This window comes from Urocampus carinirostris, chromosome 1 (assembly GCF_059441175.1).
Source record: "Urocampus carinirostris isolate Australia breed hairy pipefish chromosome 1, RoL_Ucar_1.0, whole genome shotgun sequence".
NCBI classification, from domain to species: Eukaryota; Metazoa; Chordata; class Actinopteri; order Syngnathiformes; family Syngnathidae; genus Urocampus; species Urocampus carinirostris.
This window is the reverse complement of record NC_142349.1, coordinates 55,666,216-55,682,825: the sequence shown is the minus strand read 5'-3', so window position 1 is coordinate 55,682,825 and position 16,610 is coordinate 55,666,216. Positions and strand designations below refer to the sequence as shown.

At 38.7% G+C, this 16,610-nt stretch overlaps 1 protein-coding gene across 1 annotated transcript; it reads left to right on the top strand.

Moving 5' to 3' along the window:
• Positions 1 to 1,265: 1,265 nt before the first annotated feature.
• Positions 1,266 to 15,134, top strand: slc25a24l (solute carrier family 25 member 24, like). The gene is made up of 10 exons (XM_088319625.1): positions 1,266 to 1,462; positions 1,537 to 1,663; positions 2,936 to 3,023; positions 3,412 to 3,523; positions 5,994 to 6,152; positions 7,951 to 8,088; positions 10,349 to 10,459; positions 12,289 to 12,456; positions 12,528 to 12,666; positions 14,670 to 15,134. The coding sequence occupies exons 1-10, from the start codon at positions 1,340 to 1,342 to the stop codon at positions 14,858 to 14,860; spliced, it is 1,356 nt and encodes a 451-aa protein (XP_088175751.1). The 5' UTR covers positions 1,266 to 1,339; the 3' UTR covers positions 14,861 to 15,134.
• The last annotated feature ends 1,476 nt before the right edge of the window (positions 15,135 to 16,610 follow it).

The following is a 16,610-nucleotide window of genomic DNA, read 5'->3' as shown; positions in this document are numbered from 1 at the left end:
ACGTCTCATCTCATCCCATTAGCTGCACCGCTTATCCTCAGTAGGGTCGCAGGGGTGCCAGAGCCCATCCCAGCAATCATCGGGCAGTGGGCAGGGGACACGCTGAACTGGTTGCCAGCCAATCGCAGGGCACACAGGGACAGACAACTCGCTCGCTCATTCACACCTGGGGACAATTTGGACCGGCCAATCCACCTGAAATGCATGTCTTTGGAATGTGGGAGGAAACCGGAGTGCCGGAGGAAACCCACGCAAGCACAGGGAGAACATACAAACTCCGCACAGGAAGTCCGGTAGCTGGATTTGAACCCACACAGGAGGTTCCCAAGACCTTAGAACTGTGCCACACATGCGCTAACCACTGCGTCGCTGTGCTGCTGGTCATCCTGGAAGGGGAATTACCATATGTGCGGTCCCTTCTCAAGGTTTCTTCATTTTCCTCATGTTGAGGTTTTTGAGTTTTTCCTTGCCCTGGTGTAGCTTTTAGATCAGGGGATGGTGTAATAATAGCCTGTTGTTTGCAATAATCTGTGGTCTGTGCAGCCCTTTGAGACTCCTTATGAATAAGGGCTATACAAATAAACATGACTTGACCTCCAAAGCGCTTTACAATGTACTTCCCACTTATCCATTCACACACTCACACACCGATAGCGTGTGATAGTTCTGTTGTTTTTGCCTAGTATTCGAATCAATGCTTTTTTTTACTGAATGACAGTTTTTTTTTTGTACCACTAGGAAGTACTAAATATTACATGTTGTCTCTTTAAGGATCAAGCACATGCTGCAGTCATGAGATCGAACCTCCTGTTTGGAGTTTGCATGTTTTCCCCGTGCTTGCATGGGTTTCATCCCACATTCCAAAAACATGCATGTTAGGTTAATCGGTCCAAATTGTCCCTAGGTGCGAATGAGCGAGTGAGTTGTCTGTCTCTGTGTGCCCTTCTTCTGGTTGGCAACCAGTTCAGGGTGTCCCCTGCCCACTGCCTGAGGATAGCTGGGATGGGCTCCAGCACCCCCGCGAACCTACTGAAGATAAGCGGTCCAGATAATGGATGGATGGATAGGCGATAGAACATCATTCCTTCTTATTTATCCAATGTTTATTTTTTATTTCAAAAGGTCATTTTTATTAATTGCAATTTCAAAGATTTGTGCTTCTACATGTTTCTTTTTTTTGGAGCAAAAAAAGAATACCGTTATGTCGATGAAAATTTTCCGAATTTTACGCACTAGCGCCACTTGCTGGAATAAGACGAAAAAGGTGGCGCATAGTCAGATTTACAACCTGACAGTGAATCAGCGAGTCTGCAGCAGGTTCGGATCTCCACGCCGCCAAATGGACCAGTTCCGAGGATTATTCGTTAAACTGGACCGGAACCAGGATGGTTTCATCTCCTTGTCGGAGTTGCACAGTGAGATGAGCTCGCATGGCATCTCGGTGGCGGATGCTAAAGTGCAAGTAATAAAAAAAGGGGGAAATGTGATGCTGACTCGATTGTCCTCCCCTCATGTATTTCCCTCTCACATTAATAGAACGTCATCAACGCTTATGATCGAGACAACAACGGACAACTGGATTACGAAGAGTTTCTCGGTTACCTGATGGACCGGGAGAAGAAATGGAAAATTTGCTTTGAGCACCTGGACAAGGACAAGAGTGGTGAGGATCCAGTTTAAAGGGACCGTGTGTAGTATTAAGCGCCTCTTAGTGATAAAAAACAGAACACTTCATTGATTTGAAAAATATGTATTGATTTGGAATATAAGAAAAAAATACATGAACTATTGGTCAAATAATACATACTGTGTCCCTTTAAACGTCTGGATCAATAAAATGAATAGAACGATATACGTTTTAAGAGTTAACCAAGTAAGTAAGTACACAAATAAGTGAATGAGTAAGTAATCCAAAATAACATAAGGGTTGGCTTCAGCCTACTCCATTTGGGCACATGTTAACGTATTATATTACTGTATTGTACAGCTGTTTTTGTGCAGAGTTTATTGCTTCCTTTTGTTAATGAATGATGAATGTGTTTTTTGCTTTGATTTAATAAAAAGCCACAAACAAACAAGATACACCTGCAACATTTAATACCCTAACATTAAATTACAGTCAAAGATTAGTGTTGTTATGGATGCACGGTAGATGTTTTTTCCTTTCGATATGATCGCTAACAAAATCCTGCCTCTTGAGATCGATACCAATACTGATAACCGATAACTTTTTCTAACTTTGTGCTTTATTAAAAAAAAAATGAAATAGGCATGCACTATACGTAACTGATTTCCCCCTATCAATAGTCAATAAAATCCTGCTTCTGATGACCGTTACCAATACCCATTCTTATAACATTTTTAGAAAAAACTGCAAATTAAAACAAAAAAATTAGAAATGCACAACCGCAGTTTTTCATAACCGATACCCAAGAAAATCCTATACATCTGGGGACTGATACTTATAACCAATAGTTTTTTTAACTGCTTCCTATATTTACAAAATAAAAAACTAAGGATGCATGATAACTATCAATACCCAACAAATTTTGCTTCTGCAGACTTATGTGGACGCAGTTTTAAAAAAACGCCACTCTATATTTCGAAAAAAAATCTAGGGATGCACAATAAGGGTTATTTCTTTTCTACCAACATCGATATCTGATAAAATCACACTACCAGAGAGCAATAGTGATAACAAATAACTTTTTTTGTTCTTTGTAACTCCATGACATAATGAGCTATACTACTGATAATAGGAGAGCTCTCCTATTCCTTGTGAAGAGGTAGAGAGGAGACACGACCAAGTCGAGCTTCATCTTCCCCTAATTGTTTGAATTGATACAATGTGCAGGTGTATCTACATTTATGAAGTCATAAATCAATTGCAAATATGTATTTTCCCCACAATAATTGCTTTGTGTCTCTTTCCCAGGGCAGATTGAACAAGAAGACATTGTTTATCTGTTTAAGGAGATAGGAGTGAATATTTCAAAGGCCCACGCCAATAAAATCATACAAATGTAAGACTCCTTTGGCCTCTACATAACAATTACATCCCAACACTTTTTTAAAATATTATTTTTGTCTTTTAAAATTTTCATCACATGTTCATCTTGAAAAATCTCGCTGTGAACAATTCAAATTTTTTTATCAATGACCTAAGAGAACATTTAAATTGCAATGCACATCAGGAAAAAAAATGTTACTTTCAATATACAAATCAAATCAAATGTATTAGTAAAGCACTTTTTAGGCAATCGGTTGTGAATAGTTTGTTTGTATTGTTGTATTGTTGTGTTGTAATCAAATGACAATTTAAGATTTTGGGGGTAATTGGTTGGTAATCATGAACGCAAAGAGTTTTTTAGGGAATCGTGCGCTTATAATGTTTTGACTTTAACTCTTTAGGATGGACACTGACGGCTCCATGACAGTGGACTGGGATGAGTTCCTTCAGCACGTCATTCTCAAACCAGTTGACAACATCGGTGAACTGGTGACGTCCTGGAAACATAGTATGGTGAGGCACTTCTTTGTTTTTGATTCATCTGCCGTTTATTTAGTAAGGAATAGATTCATCCGCTTGAAAAATACATATACAGATAGAATAGACCCTCACTTTTGATGGTTAATCTGTTCCATGACCACCCGTGTTACTGAAAGTCAGTAGTTTACAAATGGTGGGACCTCCACAACACTAGTGGGCAGAGGCGTTCTCAGTGGCAGTGTTTTGTTTACATCTAGCCTCCACGCAGTGTATTAAGCATGTATTAAGCATGAGTATGAAGTGTAGACACAAAGTGTAGCAGGTCCTCAACTGACCTTATGAAAAATGATTTAACATGGATGCGGAGACAGGTGAAATGAGACGGGGTGAATAGACAAGCCTTGGAGGGAGATGAGCAAACACTGGAGTGCTTGCTATGTTAAAAGTGTCGGCAGCAGACAGCACAAAGCCAAATAAATTAAGCTGTCACTTAAAACCCTAATGTGTAATATTTGACCACTAGATGGCACTGTGTTGTCTGGTGTGAGCGAGGGCCAGTGCTCAGAGCATGGCATGGCGGATTCCTGCCAGACATTCATGGCGGGACCTGAATAGGGATTCCACAGTGTAAAAGAAATACACATATCTCCCCCCACGATTTTTTTCTCCAATAAAAAGTGAAGTGATACTTCATGTATATTTGCCTAGTATTCAAATAATAATAATAATAATAAGAATGCATCAATGCTTGTTTTCTTACTGAATGAAAGTTTTTTTGTAACACTAGGAGGCACTAAATATTACGCACTGTCCCCTTAAAGACATTGCAACCCAATCCTGCTGAAGAGACACTTGAGCTCTTGTCGAGCGAAAATGTGCCGAAAAGCATAGAATTGGCATAGACTGAGGTGCAGTGTAACCATCAATATCGAGCAATCTTTGTTTTGTCCCCACCAATATGAATTGATCACTTAATAAAAAAAAGAATAAATCCCTGTGCGGCGAGAAAGGATTTCTTCTTCCGAGGCAGAGCAAGACAGAAAATAATTGAGAAGCACTGCTGTGAGTGAATTTTATCTAATTAACCGATATACCTGCATTTTGAAGAGGAAACTAATTTTCTTCTTCCGCATAGTTGGCTGATTCCAGTAGCAAAAAGGTGAGTTATCAAAACAAACGCTGGCAAAATGAGCAGTTCTTTCAAAGTTTTATTTGGACTATATCCTGGGCAAGAATGAGACACCAACAATGGCTGTAGACCGTTTACTTGTGCAAAGACCAACATTGCTTACCATCAATCTTATAAAAGCAGTCAAGTAGCTGAAACAAAAGCAAAACTGAGTGCAATTTTCCTCTCAACATCGAGCATTTTCTGAACTGGTTTTAACAAGTACTGATAAACCTTATTTAATCCTGTATAACACACACTTGTGTATAACGCGCACCCCTCATTTTTCAATAAGTATTAGTTGTTTGTTTCCCTTCTTCTTAGCTCAAACTTTGCATTTGGGTAGAATGGGGATTGAACCCAGGTCACCTAATACTGACTACTGTGCCACTTGGGGTATAGAGGACATGTGATAATTCAGTAGCCTTTATCTCATCATCACGCTATTTTAGTCAAACGTGACAAATTTATTGTCACTGTAACAATTGATTAACACGATTAAATCAACAGTATTTGGTACTGTGACGAAAGAAAAATTTTGTGATAATGAGATAAAATCGAATTCCTTTTTAAATGTCATCTCCATCACTGCTTGTCGAGTGGTTAAGATTCAGTGCTCTTGCTGCCGTGACTTGCGATTGTGGTCAGAGATATTTGTCGAATGATCAATCATTGCACAGATACGGTAAAACTTTCTATATAATGCGCACTTCAACTTTAAAAATGCAAGTTAAATATGATAATGATGCTCAATAATTGAAATATAATAGAAAAAGTGTAATGTAATCACAACTGAATAAATGAAGACAGACAGACAGACAGACAGACAGACAGACAGACAGACAGACAGACAGACAGACAGACAGACAGACAGACAGACAGACAGACAGACAGACAGATAGATAGATAGATAGATAGATAGATAGATAGATAGATAGATAGATAGATAGATAGATAGATAGATAGATAGATAGATAGATAGATAGATGGCCCCCAATTGGCTTTGCGGGTAAACAGAATGTATACTGGATTATTCTATTGTCCCCAGTCTTGATTCATTCAGATTGCTCTAATCAGCGCCCAGGAAACAGAAGGCAGTTGTCCCATTGGTTTGATTGTACTGTAATGGTACTCTCAAAGTGATGCTATGATTCCGCGAAGAACATATTCATCCGGGGAACCTATTAATAAAAAATAAAATTGCGATGTACCGAGGAAGCAAAAGTGAAACCTTGAAATAGCGAGGGAATACTTCACTATCATCCAACATTGTACTTCAGCATCTTCAGCATCACAGTTGATGCCAATGTCCTCCCCTCATTTTCCATCTGCCAGCTATTTGACGTTGGTGAGAGCCGCGCGCTAGCAATAGAGTTTCCCGAGGAAAGTTCCGAAATCGGCGCATGGAGAAAGTTTGTCCTCGGAGCCGGTTTGGCTGACGCTGTATCGAGGACAGCGACGGCCCCGATTGACCGACTCAAGACCCAACTGCAGGTCGGCACAATTTTTTCACTTCAGGAACGGTAGATACATTGAAAATTGTTGACTTTCTTTGACTGGAATTGAAGTCTTATGTTTTAGTGAGGCGAAACCAAGCACAGACCGCTGTATAACAAAAGTTTATATGGGTATAAATCAATTGACAAGAGGCGATCTGCGCATAGGATAGTATAGAAGATGAGTTACAAAAAACACAGTCCGGAAATGACTCACAGCTGACAACGTTTAGGAAGTCCAGAATAGATTGAGGACATGTATACTCAGGCAGCACATCAGGAATATCAAGGACATTGCAGCAGCTATTGCTGTTGTCACAGTCCATATAAACTGGGTTCCTAGTAGGAGTCAGATGAGGCTGATGAATACGGTGGTGTTCTGGATCCTAACCAAAAAATCTACTTCGAATCAAATAAATTTGAATCAATACAACCACTTGACAAAATTAAACTAACGAAATTCAATGAACGTTTTTTTTCTCAGCAAAGTCCAGCACAATGAGCTCCTTTCACACAAAAATCCTATTTAGATGCAAGTCGTGCAAGTTGAAGCAGTCAAAGGAAAACAAAGTCACTGTTAGGGTCTCAGGGATCCAGTTTTAAAACGACCCTCATAGGCAACTTTGAAATGGTAGTTGAACAGGAAACTGGTATATTGATGTTTGATAGGCAGCTCTATGTTTTTATTGACATAAAACCCCAGTCTGTTCAATATATGGGTGGTTAAAAATACTTCTACTCTGCTTATAAATTGGTATCATATCACACAACTTGTTCGTTGACCATCCTACTACTACAGAAGCCCAAATGCCCAGATTTTCTATTTGCGGAATTGCTTTTCCTCAGGCTTCTGTAGTGCATCTTTTTAGAATGCTAACATTTCATCATCATTTTACCGCAACCTCAGGTGGTGAATTATTCCATACTGTCACTTTAAAGCGTTTATAAAAGAAAAGTAAAATATTAACTAGACAAAAAAACATAAGCGTGGGACATAAACTTTTCATTTAGTTTTTACTAGGCTAGGAAATTAGTAAAATAGGAACAATAATATTTGTTAAGAGAGGAGAATGCTGAAAAAGTGACAATATTTTCAATGAATGTGTTGGTAGAAAATGGGCATTTTTTTTTCGTATATCAGAAACAGTTATTTATTTTCTTTCATTAAAAAAACAAAAACAAACGAAAACAATCGTTAATAAGGAAAATATTACTTAGAAAAAAATAGGGGACGTTTTATTTCCATTTTTACCAGACTGAACGTATAGTAAACAGGGTTGCGTAAAGTGACTTTAACAGGATTACTTTCAATTACTTTTGGATTACTCCAATACCAAATATGCTAATAAAAGACAAAATAAACCAAATATGAATAAAATTACTAAATTTTGTGCAGGCTTGGGGGGTAACAGAATACATGGAACGGCAAAAATGATGTTGGCAAGCTGTTTGGATTTATTTTCATTTTGTTTCTGTCGCATTTTATGTTAGTTTTGCCGGAGATCAAAGAGATCAAAGCCAGGAGAGAAAGCTTACCACGTTTTGTGAGTCATCATTTTATTCATAGTTAGTTTCTTTTGTCTTTTATTAGCATATTTGGTATTGGAGTAATCCAAAAGTAATTGAAAGTAATCCAGTTAAAGTAACCCTACCCAACCCTGATAGTAAAATAATAAAATAATACTTAAAACGAGCAAAAGACTATGGAGTGACTATGGACTATGGAGTGTCTCGGAAATGAATTTAAGATAAATAAAATGATATTGTGATGACATCCTTTTTCTGTGTGTTTGTAGTTTTATGGATCCAAAGCTCTCTCTCGAGGTTTCCGGGAGCTTCGTGTCGGTGGTGTTCGTTCCATGTGGCAGGGCAACGCTGTCAATGTCCTGAAGGGGACGCCGCAATCCACACTTCAGTGTCTCATCTATGCACAGGTTTTTTGCACCGCCCGCGAAAAAGTATTTTACCCGTTCCTGAATTCTGTGTTTTTTGCATATTTATCACTCACAAAGGTTTAAGATCATCAAACCAAGTTTTATATAACACAGAGACAACCCAAGAAAACAAAATTCAAAATGCAGTTTTGAAATGTTGATTCAATTTATGAAGGCACAAAAAACATCCAGGCCTATCTGGCCCAATGTAAAAAAAGTATTTGTTCCCCCTTGTTAAGTCACAAAGTAACTGTGACAGTGATGAACTGTGATTTAGGGCTATACAAATAAAAATGACTTGACTTGACTTGACAGACCTCAGTTTTGGGAAAGCTGAGTTCAATTCTTCAGGCCACACCCACAATTGATTGCCACCCCCTGTGCTGAATCAGGAAATCACTTAAATTTAATCCGTTGGACAAAGCGAAGAAGGCTGCAAAATCTTAAGAACACAATTGACATCCCACGATCCAAAGGAATTCCAGAAGAAATTAGAAATTAGAAAAAAGTTATTGAAGTCTATCAGTAGGGAAAAGGTCACAGAGCAATTTCCAAGGCTGTAGGGCTCCAGCATACCACTTTCAGAGCCATTGTCCACAAATGAAGAAAACTGGGAGCAATGGCAAATCGTCCCAGGATAGGTAGACCAACTGAGATTTATGCAAAAGTGTGGCATCGGCTCACCGAGGAGGTTACAAAAGTACCTCAAGAAACATCCAAGGAAATGCAGGCCACGCTGGCTTCAGTTGGGGTCAGTGTTCATGAGTCCACTATAAGAAAGACACTGGCCAAAAATAGCATCCATGGGAGAGTTCCCAGGGGAAATTCACTGATATCACAAAATAACACAAAGAGTTGTCTCAAACTTGCCAAAAAGCATCTTTTGAAGTAACAGTCTCTGGACTGATGAGTCAAAAATGGAATGGTATGGTGTCATGGTTGCCATGGCGCCCAATTGGCCCCGCCTGTGCGGCGCCAGCTGCAGCTCATTAACAGAAAGGCTTTCCCTCTTTTTAAGATCAATGCATGCTCTCTTACTTTGTCAGTCTGTCAATGAACTTCTGCACCTCAAGACGTGGGTTTTGACTCTGTCTGGTCCCTTTTGGTATTTCCTGTACGGTATTGTTCCTGTTTATTTCCCCCTTTTTAATATCAGATTTCAGTTTAGTTTCCGTCCATTTTCGTCCTGTTTAATATTTTCTCAAGTTTTCGTTCCCGTCTAGTTTGTCCTGTTCATTTTCGATATCCTGATTCATTGTCTATCCTGTCGGTCCGTCCTGTCCGGTATTAACCCCATCTGTCCGATATCAACTCGGGCAATTGGAATCTATCTCGTCGGTCTCTGGCTTTCTGTCTCTCCACGCCAGACCGCTGCCTAACGTGCATGACTCCCCATTTCCCGTAAAATAAAAGGCTTGTGTGAGAACGTCATGCGTTTGGGTCCTGATCCTGTTCTGGTTCATGACAGCATGGAAGGTGTGCAGCCTGATACATTTGGCGTAAAATGGCACACTATATGACAAAAACAGCATGATGCTAACAGTAAATCATGGTGGTGGCAGTGTGATGGTCTTGGGCTGCTTTGCTGCCTCAGGACTATGAAAACATGCTCTGGTTGACGGAATAATGAATTTTGGTGTTTACCAGAAAATCTTGAAGGAAAACGTCAAGCGCTCTTGAATCATGCAGCAGGAAAACAATCTAAAACACACCAGCAAGTCCACCTCTGAATGGCTAAAAAACAAAACAAAATGAAGGTTCTGGAGTTGCCAAGTCAAAGTCCGGATTTAAATCTAATTGAGATGCGGTGGTATGACCTTTAACCGGGAATTCATGCTAGAAGACCCTCCTATATAGCAGCATTGAAACAATTTTGCAAAGAAGAATGGGCCAAAAGTCCTCCACAGAAAGACTTACCAATTATCCCAAATGTTTGCTTTTGGTTATCGCTACCAAAGTGGCCCATCTGGATGTAAGGTTCAGAGGCCAATTACTTTTTTAACATAGTCCATATATGATTTGTTTTATTTGTTGTTGTTTTTTGTACCTCAATAAATGGACCCAACATTTCAAACCTAACTTTTTTTTATTTCCTTGGTTTGTCTCTGTGTGATATTATAACTGGTTTGATGATCTGAAACCTTTCTTGAGTGATGAATAAATATGCAAAAAACAACAACACAGATATCATGAAGGGGGCTAATACTTTTTCGTTGCACTGTATCAAACTCCAAAGGTTTCTGATAGCCATTGTGTGTAGATGAAGGTGTCGACACTTGGGAAAGGTCAAGGGAGTCTGAGCGTGCAGCAGCGCTTTGGCTTAGGATGCGTTTCTGGTGCTGTGGCCCATGCCGTCTTTTACCCTCTGGAGGTATCAGAATGCACTTTTGTCCTTGTTTATCAAAAGAATCAATAACTTTTTTGAAGCTGAGCGCTACTTTTTTGTTGCTGTTTAGCGCAAAGGGCAACCAGTTTGATATGCATTTCAAAAATATCAAGTGAGCGTGTTATTACTATGTTGATACTATGTTATTTTATGGTAATACAAGGTTGTAATGCATTTTCTGGACTGTAAACGGCACCGGATTATAAAGTGCACCGTCCAAAATGTTTTCTGGAAAAACATTTTCTTATGTAAGGCTAAAAGGTGCATGAAATTAAAACTACTGTAGGAGCCACACAGTAAAATGACCTGTGTTAATTCAACACTTTGTGAAAAAGGAACATCTATTCACTGAGGCGGTGTCAAACGATTACTCTTTAAGTGTTAAAATAACAGTATTACTGAGTACCTTAAAATAAATTGTGTTTATTAATACTAAAAGAGTAAACGTTGGACATGACCTCAGTGAACATATGGTCTTTATTTGTGAGTGTTGAATTAACTCTGCTTATTTTACTGTGTATAGTTGCATTAAAACTTTTGAAAATAATCCTGTAACATAAACATTATGAAATCTAGTTTCACCATTTCAATATATATATATATATATATATATATATATATATCATCTCATAAGCTGCACCGCTTATCCTCAGTAGGGTCACGGGGGTGCTGGAGCCCATCCTAGCAATCATCGGGCAGCGGACACCCTGAACTGGTTGCCAGCCAATCGCAGGGCACACAGGGACAGACAACTCGCTCGCTCATTCACACCTAGGGACAATTTGAACCAGCCAATCCACCTGAAATGCATGTCTTTGGAATGTGGGAGGAAACCGGAGTGCCCGGAGGAAACCCACGCAAGCAAGGGGAGAACACACAAACTCCGCACAGTAAGTCCGGTAGCTGGATTTGAACCCACACAGCAGGTTCCCAAGACCTTAGAACTGTGACTCTTTCTGGGATATTGATATAGAGGAGGGGATTGCCAGCCCCCTCACTCAACACAACTGATGTGTTGGGAGTCATTAGGTGACCAAACCCCCCCAAATCCAACCCCTAATGCCGAGCGCCAAGTAGGGAGGCAATGAGTAACAATGTTGTAAGTCTTAGGTATGACCCGGCCGAGGCTTGAACCAGCAACCTCCCAGTCTCGGGGCGGGCGCCCTACCCCAAGGCCACCGAGCTGGTATTTTGAAAATATTGAAATAAATACCAGTAGATAATTTGTAAATGGTCAATACATCTAGTAGCATGCATCGAATGATGCATTTCCAATGTGATTTATTATATTTTCTGGTCTATAAAGCGCACCATATAGTTATAAGAGTATAAGGTGCACATTCAAATTTCTGGCAATTTCTTTTGGGATGCGCATTTTAGTCCAGTAAATACAGTAATTATGAAAAGTAGGGCTAGAATGGCTCAATAACATTAAGGGGACTGAGTGATTTAGATTCAAAGGATTCTTCTAAAAATGGAAAGAATGTACCATGTATTTAGTGACACATACAATGTCAATGATTTCTCCTGAAAGTTGGAAATAAAATTTCCTAGAAATTTACGATGAACCATCACTGCTGAGCTTTTTTCATGAGCGGACCGCGGGCTACTCAGCTGTTCTTAGGGGGCTACCTGGAGACCACAGGCCCCGCATTGGTGACTTCCTGACTAAGCCTATTCTAATCACACTTCAAATAACAACATGAATAATTGTTATTTAAGAAATACATATCGAAGCCATTCTTGCTCATCGGTAACAAAAAGTAGCCCTCAGTTTCAAAAAGGATGCAGACCCCTGCGTTATGTCCGAACAGGTGTTGAAAGTGCGCCTCAACCTGCAACAAGTCAGCGCCTACCACGGCGTAGTGTCTTGCGCTCGGTCCATCTATCGCCAAGAGTCTTTGTCCTCGTTTTACCGAGGTTTTAAGCCCAGCATCCTCTGCATGATCCCCTATGCTGGAGTGGAGTGTGCCGTCCATCAGGTAAATTAGTGAGTATAAGGTAGATTACGATACCATACGCTAAGAGATTCCTGATTTTTGGTCGCCTTTAGTCCATCATGACTTGGGCCCAGAGCGACCCGGCCTACAGCACGGACTCCAGACTGTTTTTCTTCAGTTTTGTGGCCTTTGCATGCGGACAAATGAGCAGTTACCCTCTGGCGGTGATCAGAACACAGCAGCAGGCGCAAGGTACCAAAAATATAACACTACAGTATTCCCTAAGGGTTTTCTGGTTCAACTTTCGCGTTTATCAATAGGGTCCACCCATAAATACGTATTTTGCATGAACACGGCATTGCTTTACCAGTACACTCAAACAAATCGGGGAACTGTCGGAGCCATTCGAATGAACAATTCAAATGGTGTTTGCAAGCATTCCGATCAGGAAGGCAGGCGCGAGCAATGTCATTACTGAAATAAATGTAAATGCTTGTTTTCTACAAAAGGGTGCTCCATTACCACATCCCATGGATTTACAATTTGTGCTCTTACCTGGCTTGTCAGAAGCATAGACTTACACTATATATGAATGGATACAACTGTGCCATTATTGCCGTGATTTTAAGTATTATTCCATTTTTTTAAACTTCATATAAATAAAATAAAAATATACATTTATTATTTGTAATATTTCCCTAGAGAAATAAATATAATACAGTACACAAGAAAAACAAGCTTACAACTATATTGAAAAAGTCATAAGTAAAACTACACAATGGCTTACAGCAGTTACATTGCACATTTTAAATGTTTTTCTTGTTTTATTGTTATTTCAAAATGTTTCTAAGAAAACTTAAATACTTGATATTGAAAATACAAAGTTATCTGATATGGGTTTCGAAATAGGCAGATCCGAGGGCAGACGCAAAAGCTGAGTGACTAGAGTTTATTAGGGGCAAAGCTAATTGACAAAAAGTGCTCTGCCCATGGGAGGAGGAGAGAAAACCATAAACAAAAAACACAGTCTGTGAAAAACTCAGTGATGGCAAAAATCAGGAAGTCCAGGATCGATCAAAGAGAGATGTCAAGGGGTCAAGAAACAAACATCAAAAAGGCAAGCAACGATCTGACAGATTCTGCTATCTGTACAGTCCATAAATACTAACTGCGGGTAATGATCAACAAGTCTGGGGTCATCCAGTCATAACATTTGCCCTGTTATACTACGTATTATTTTTACAATATTTAAACAAAAGTCACTTAATAACTAAAACACAAAAAAAAATTATTTTTGTTGTTTCATGAGAGAAACAAAATATAATATAGAAAACAAGAAAAACAAGTCAACACATCTATTTTCATAAAAGTGATAAAGTACCAAGACAAAATGACAGATGACACTTAATTAGCACATTTGGAATATTTGTCATGTTGAATCGGATTTTCAACATTTTTCTAGTGAAATGAAAATAATACTTAAAATGAAAAATACAAAGTTATCTGGCATAAAATTTTGACAATTTTAAGCATTTTTAATTGAATACTAATTAATTAATAAATACAATAAAGAGTGCCGTGTTTGCGTCCTCCAAAAGTGTGCGGCTTGATTTTACAAGTTATGCTCGTACATGGCTTGCCAGATAGACTTAGAATATATATAGATTCATTTAACTGTAGAATTTTGCTGTTATTTTAGATATTATTCAAATAATAAATAATTTTATATATATATATATATATATATATATATATATATATTTAACAAGTCATAAATAAAATTACAAAATGCCTTACAACAGTTAATTTGCACATTCTAAATGTTTTTCTTGTTTTATTGTATTTTCAACATGTTTCTAGGAATATTAAAATACTTCATATTGAAAATATAAAGGTATCTGATATGGGATAGCATTTTGCTTATTTTAAGTCTTTTTACATTCAAAATCAAAAACTTGTGCTTGTTTGCGCCAAAAATGTGCTCCATTGCTGTGTTCCTTGTGTTCACAAGTTAAGCTGTTTGTGGCTTGCCAGAATCGTAGGCGTACACTATTTATGGATGGATACAACTGTGGCATTCTCGCCGTGGGCACAGAAAATAAAACAAAAATGTTCCAAAGAAATCCACCAATACATATGAGGAAGCCGAAGTTTGCGTGTATCATTTGTTTCTGTACTACAAGTCCCACAGTGCTTTGCTGCATTAAATTATGATACATTTCTACAATTTCATAAGCCTCTTTGTTGCTTCCCAGCTGTCCAATTGGGCCCCCAGGCCTCGTCGTCAGGAGTCCTGCAAGGGCTCATCGGGATTTATGAAAGACACGGACTTCGGGGCTACTACAACGGAATGGGCGCCAGTTTTGTTAGGGCCGTCCCGTGTGCCCTCATGAACTTCACTTTATGCAGACTTTTCGAAAACATGTTTTCCTCCACCAGCACATGAGGTTTGTTTGTTAAACAAAATCTGCAGAAACAAATATGCAATCTTTGACTCGTGTGTCCCATTGTTCCGAGCAATAACAAAAAAGCAAAAGTCATTCTTCTTTAGATCTGACTCATGCACAACATGTATTTCTTTACACTTGAAACAAAGACTGTTGTTGAATGTGTATTAAGTGTATGTAGTATTATGTATCGAAATGAATGTTTCAATGAACAGTCCTCCACTGTGTGGAGCCATTTTAGTCTTTTTTTTTGTGGATAAAACGTGGAAATACTGTGTTTTTGGCATTTTACACTGTGAATTTGCTGTTGGTTTTATTTACCCAATTCAATATTTATTTGTGAGTACCTCAACGACTTCTAATTGACATGATCCCTGGCCGGACCACTTGATCCCATAAAAATACGTTTTCAGTGATGGGATTTATTTACACAAAAGAAAATTGTATCAAGTGGCAAAGCGGCTGGGTGGTTAGCACGCAGCCAAACTGTGGGGAGGTCCAAGGTTAAATTCCAGCTACTGTAGCCTCCCATGTGGAGTTTTCATGTTCTCCCCGTGCCTGTGTGGGTTTTCTCTGGGCACACCGGTTTCCTCATGAATGTCAGGTTAATTGGCTGGTCCAAATTGTCCTTAGGTGTGAATGACCGAGTGAGTTGTCTCTCTGTGTGCTTTGCGAAGAGCTGGCAACAAGTTCAGTGTCCCCTGCCCACTGCCTGGAGATGGCTGGTATGGGCTCCAGCACCCCCGCGACCCTACTGAGGATAAGCGGTGCAGATAATGGATGGATGGATTGAAATTGTATCAGATAGTGTACAGAAACAGAATATTGAAGTTTACTATACATTTTGGAATTCAAAGACATGATAGCTACCCCAACACAGGCTCAACTGCAGTATGTATTCCTGCTACAAGAAGTTAAATCACTAACCAGATCCAATAGCACAAAATCATGAAAGAAAGGCAATGCGGGATACATTGGACAGAAAAGGGGGGATGAAATTAAGGTTAATAAAGGGGAAAGAGAAAAAAATGGAAAAATATGAGAAAAAAATGGAGGGAGGGGACAAAAACCTTTGTGGTTTGGAAGGCAGGGTGGAGGAAAGAGAAAAATAAAGAGGAATATAAATAAAAATAAATAAAAACGACAGTAAAAAGAATGAAAAAAGGAAATAGTGAAAACAACAAAAGACAAAAAAAGAATTACAAGAAAAAATGAAAGGGAAAATAGGAAAAGTGAAAAAAGCAAAAAAAAAAAAAAGATACAAATGAAAAAAAGAAAATGGGAATAAACAGAAAATAAATTGCAAAAAGGGGAAAGCGAAAACAAAGAACAAAAAAGGTGTTAGGGGTTAAGCAAACAATAACCCAAGCCCCTATTTGTTCGGTGCTATTTTTCATCTTTTAATGTGGGCAATGACGTCAAGTAGTATTAACTTCTCAATAAAAGATAAGTTCAAGACCATAAAACATACCGGTAAATGGAAAACAAAAAAGAAAGAGAAAAAAGAAACAGGGGAATCAGGAAAAAAAGGAGCAAAAATTAAGAAATTTAAAAAACGAAGAAAAAAGGCGAAAAATAAGATATAATGTAAAAGTAAACATGAATAAAAAGTAAATGTGATAAAGCGGAAACGAAGAAAAGAGGGGACATGGAAACACAGCAAAATTAGGAAGGGAAAAATTGAGAAAAGAAAATGGAGTGGAGGGAAACAAACGATAAAGAGACAAGAGAGAGAGAACATGTGATAAA

What these genes read in the sequence shown, in the direction of transcription:
- slc25a24l (XM_088319625.1), top strand. Translation starts at nt 1,340, where the DNA reads ATGGACCAGTTCCGAGGATTATTCGTTAAACTGGACCGGAACCAGGAT. An exon ending in TGGAGTGTGCCGTCCATCAG is followed by an intron (nt 12,457 to 12,527) that starts GTAAATTAGTGA and finishes GGTCGCCTTTAG; the next exon opens with TCCATCATGACTTGGGCCCA. An exon ending in AACACAGCAGCAGGCGCAAG is followed by an intron (nt 12,667 to 14,669) that starts GTACCAAAAATA and finishes GTTGCTTCCCAG; the next exon opens with CTGTCCAATTGGGCCCCCAG.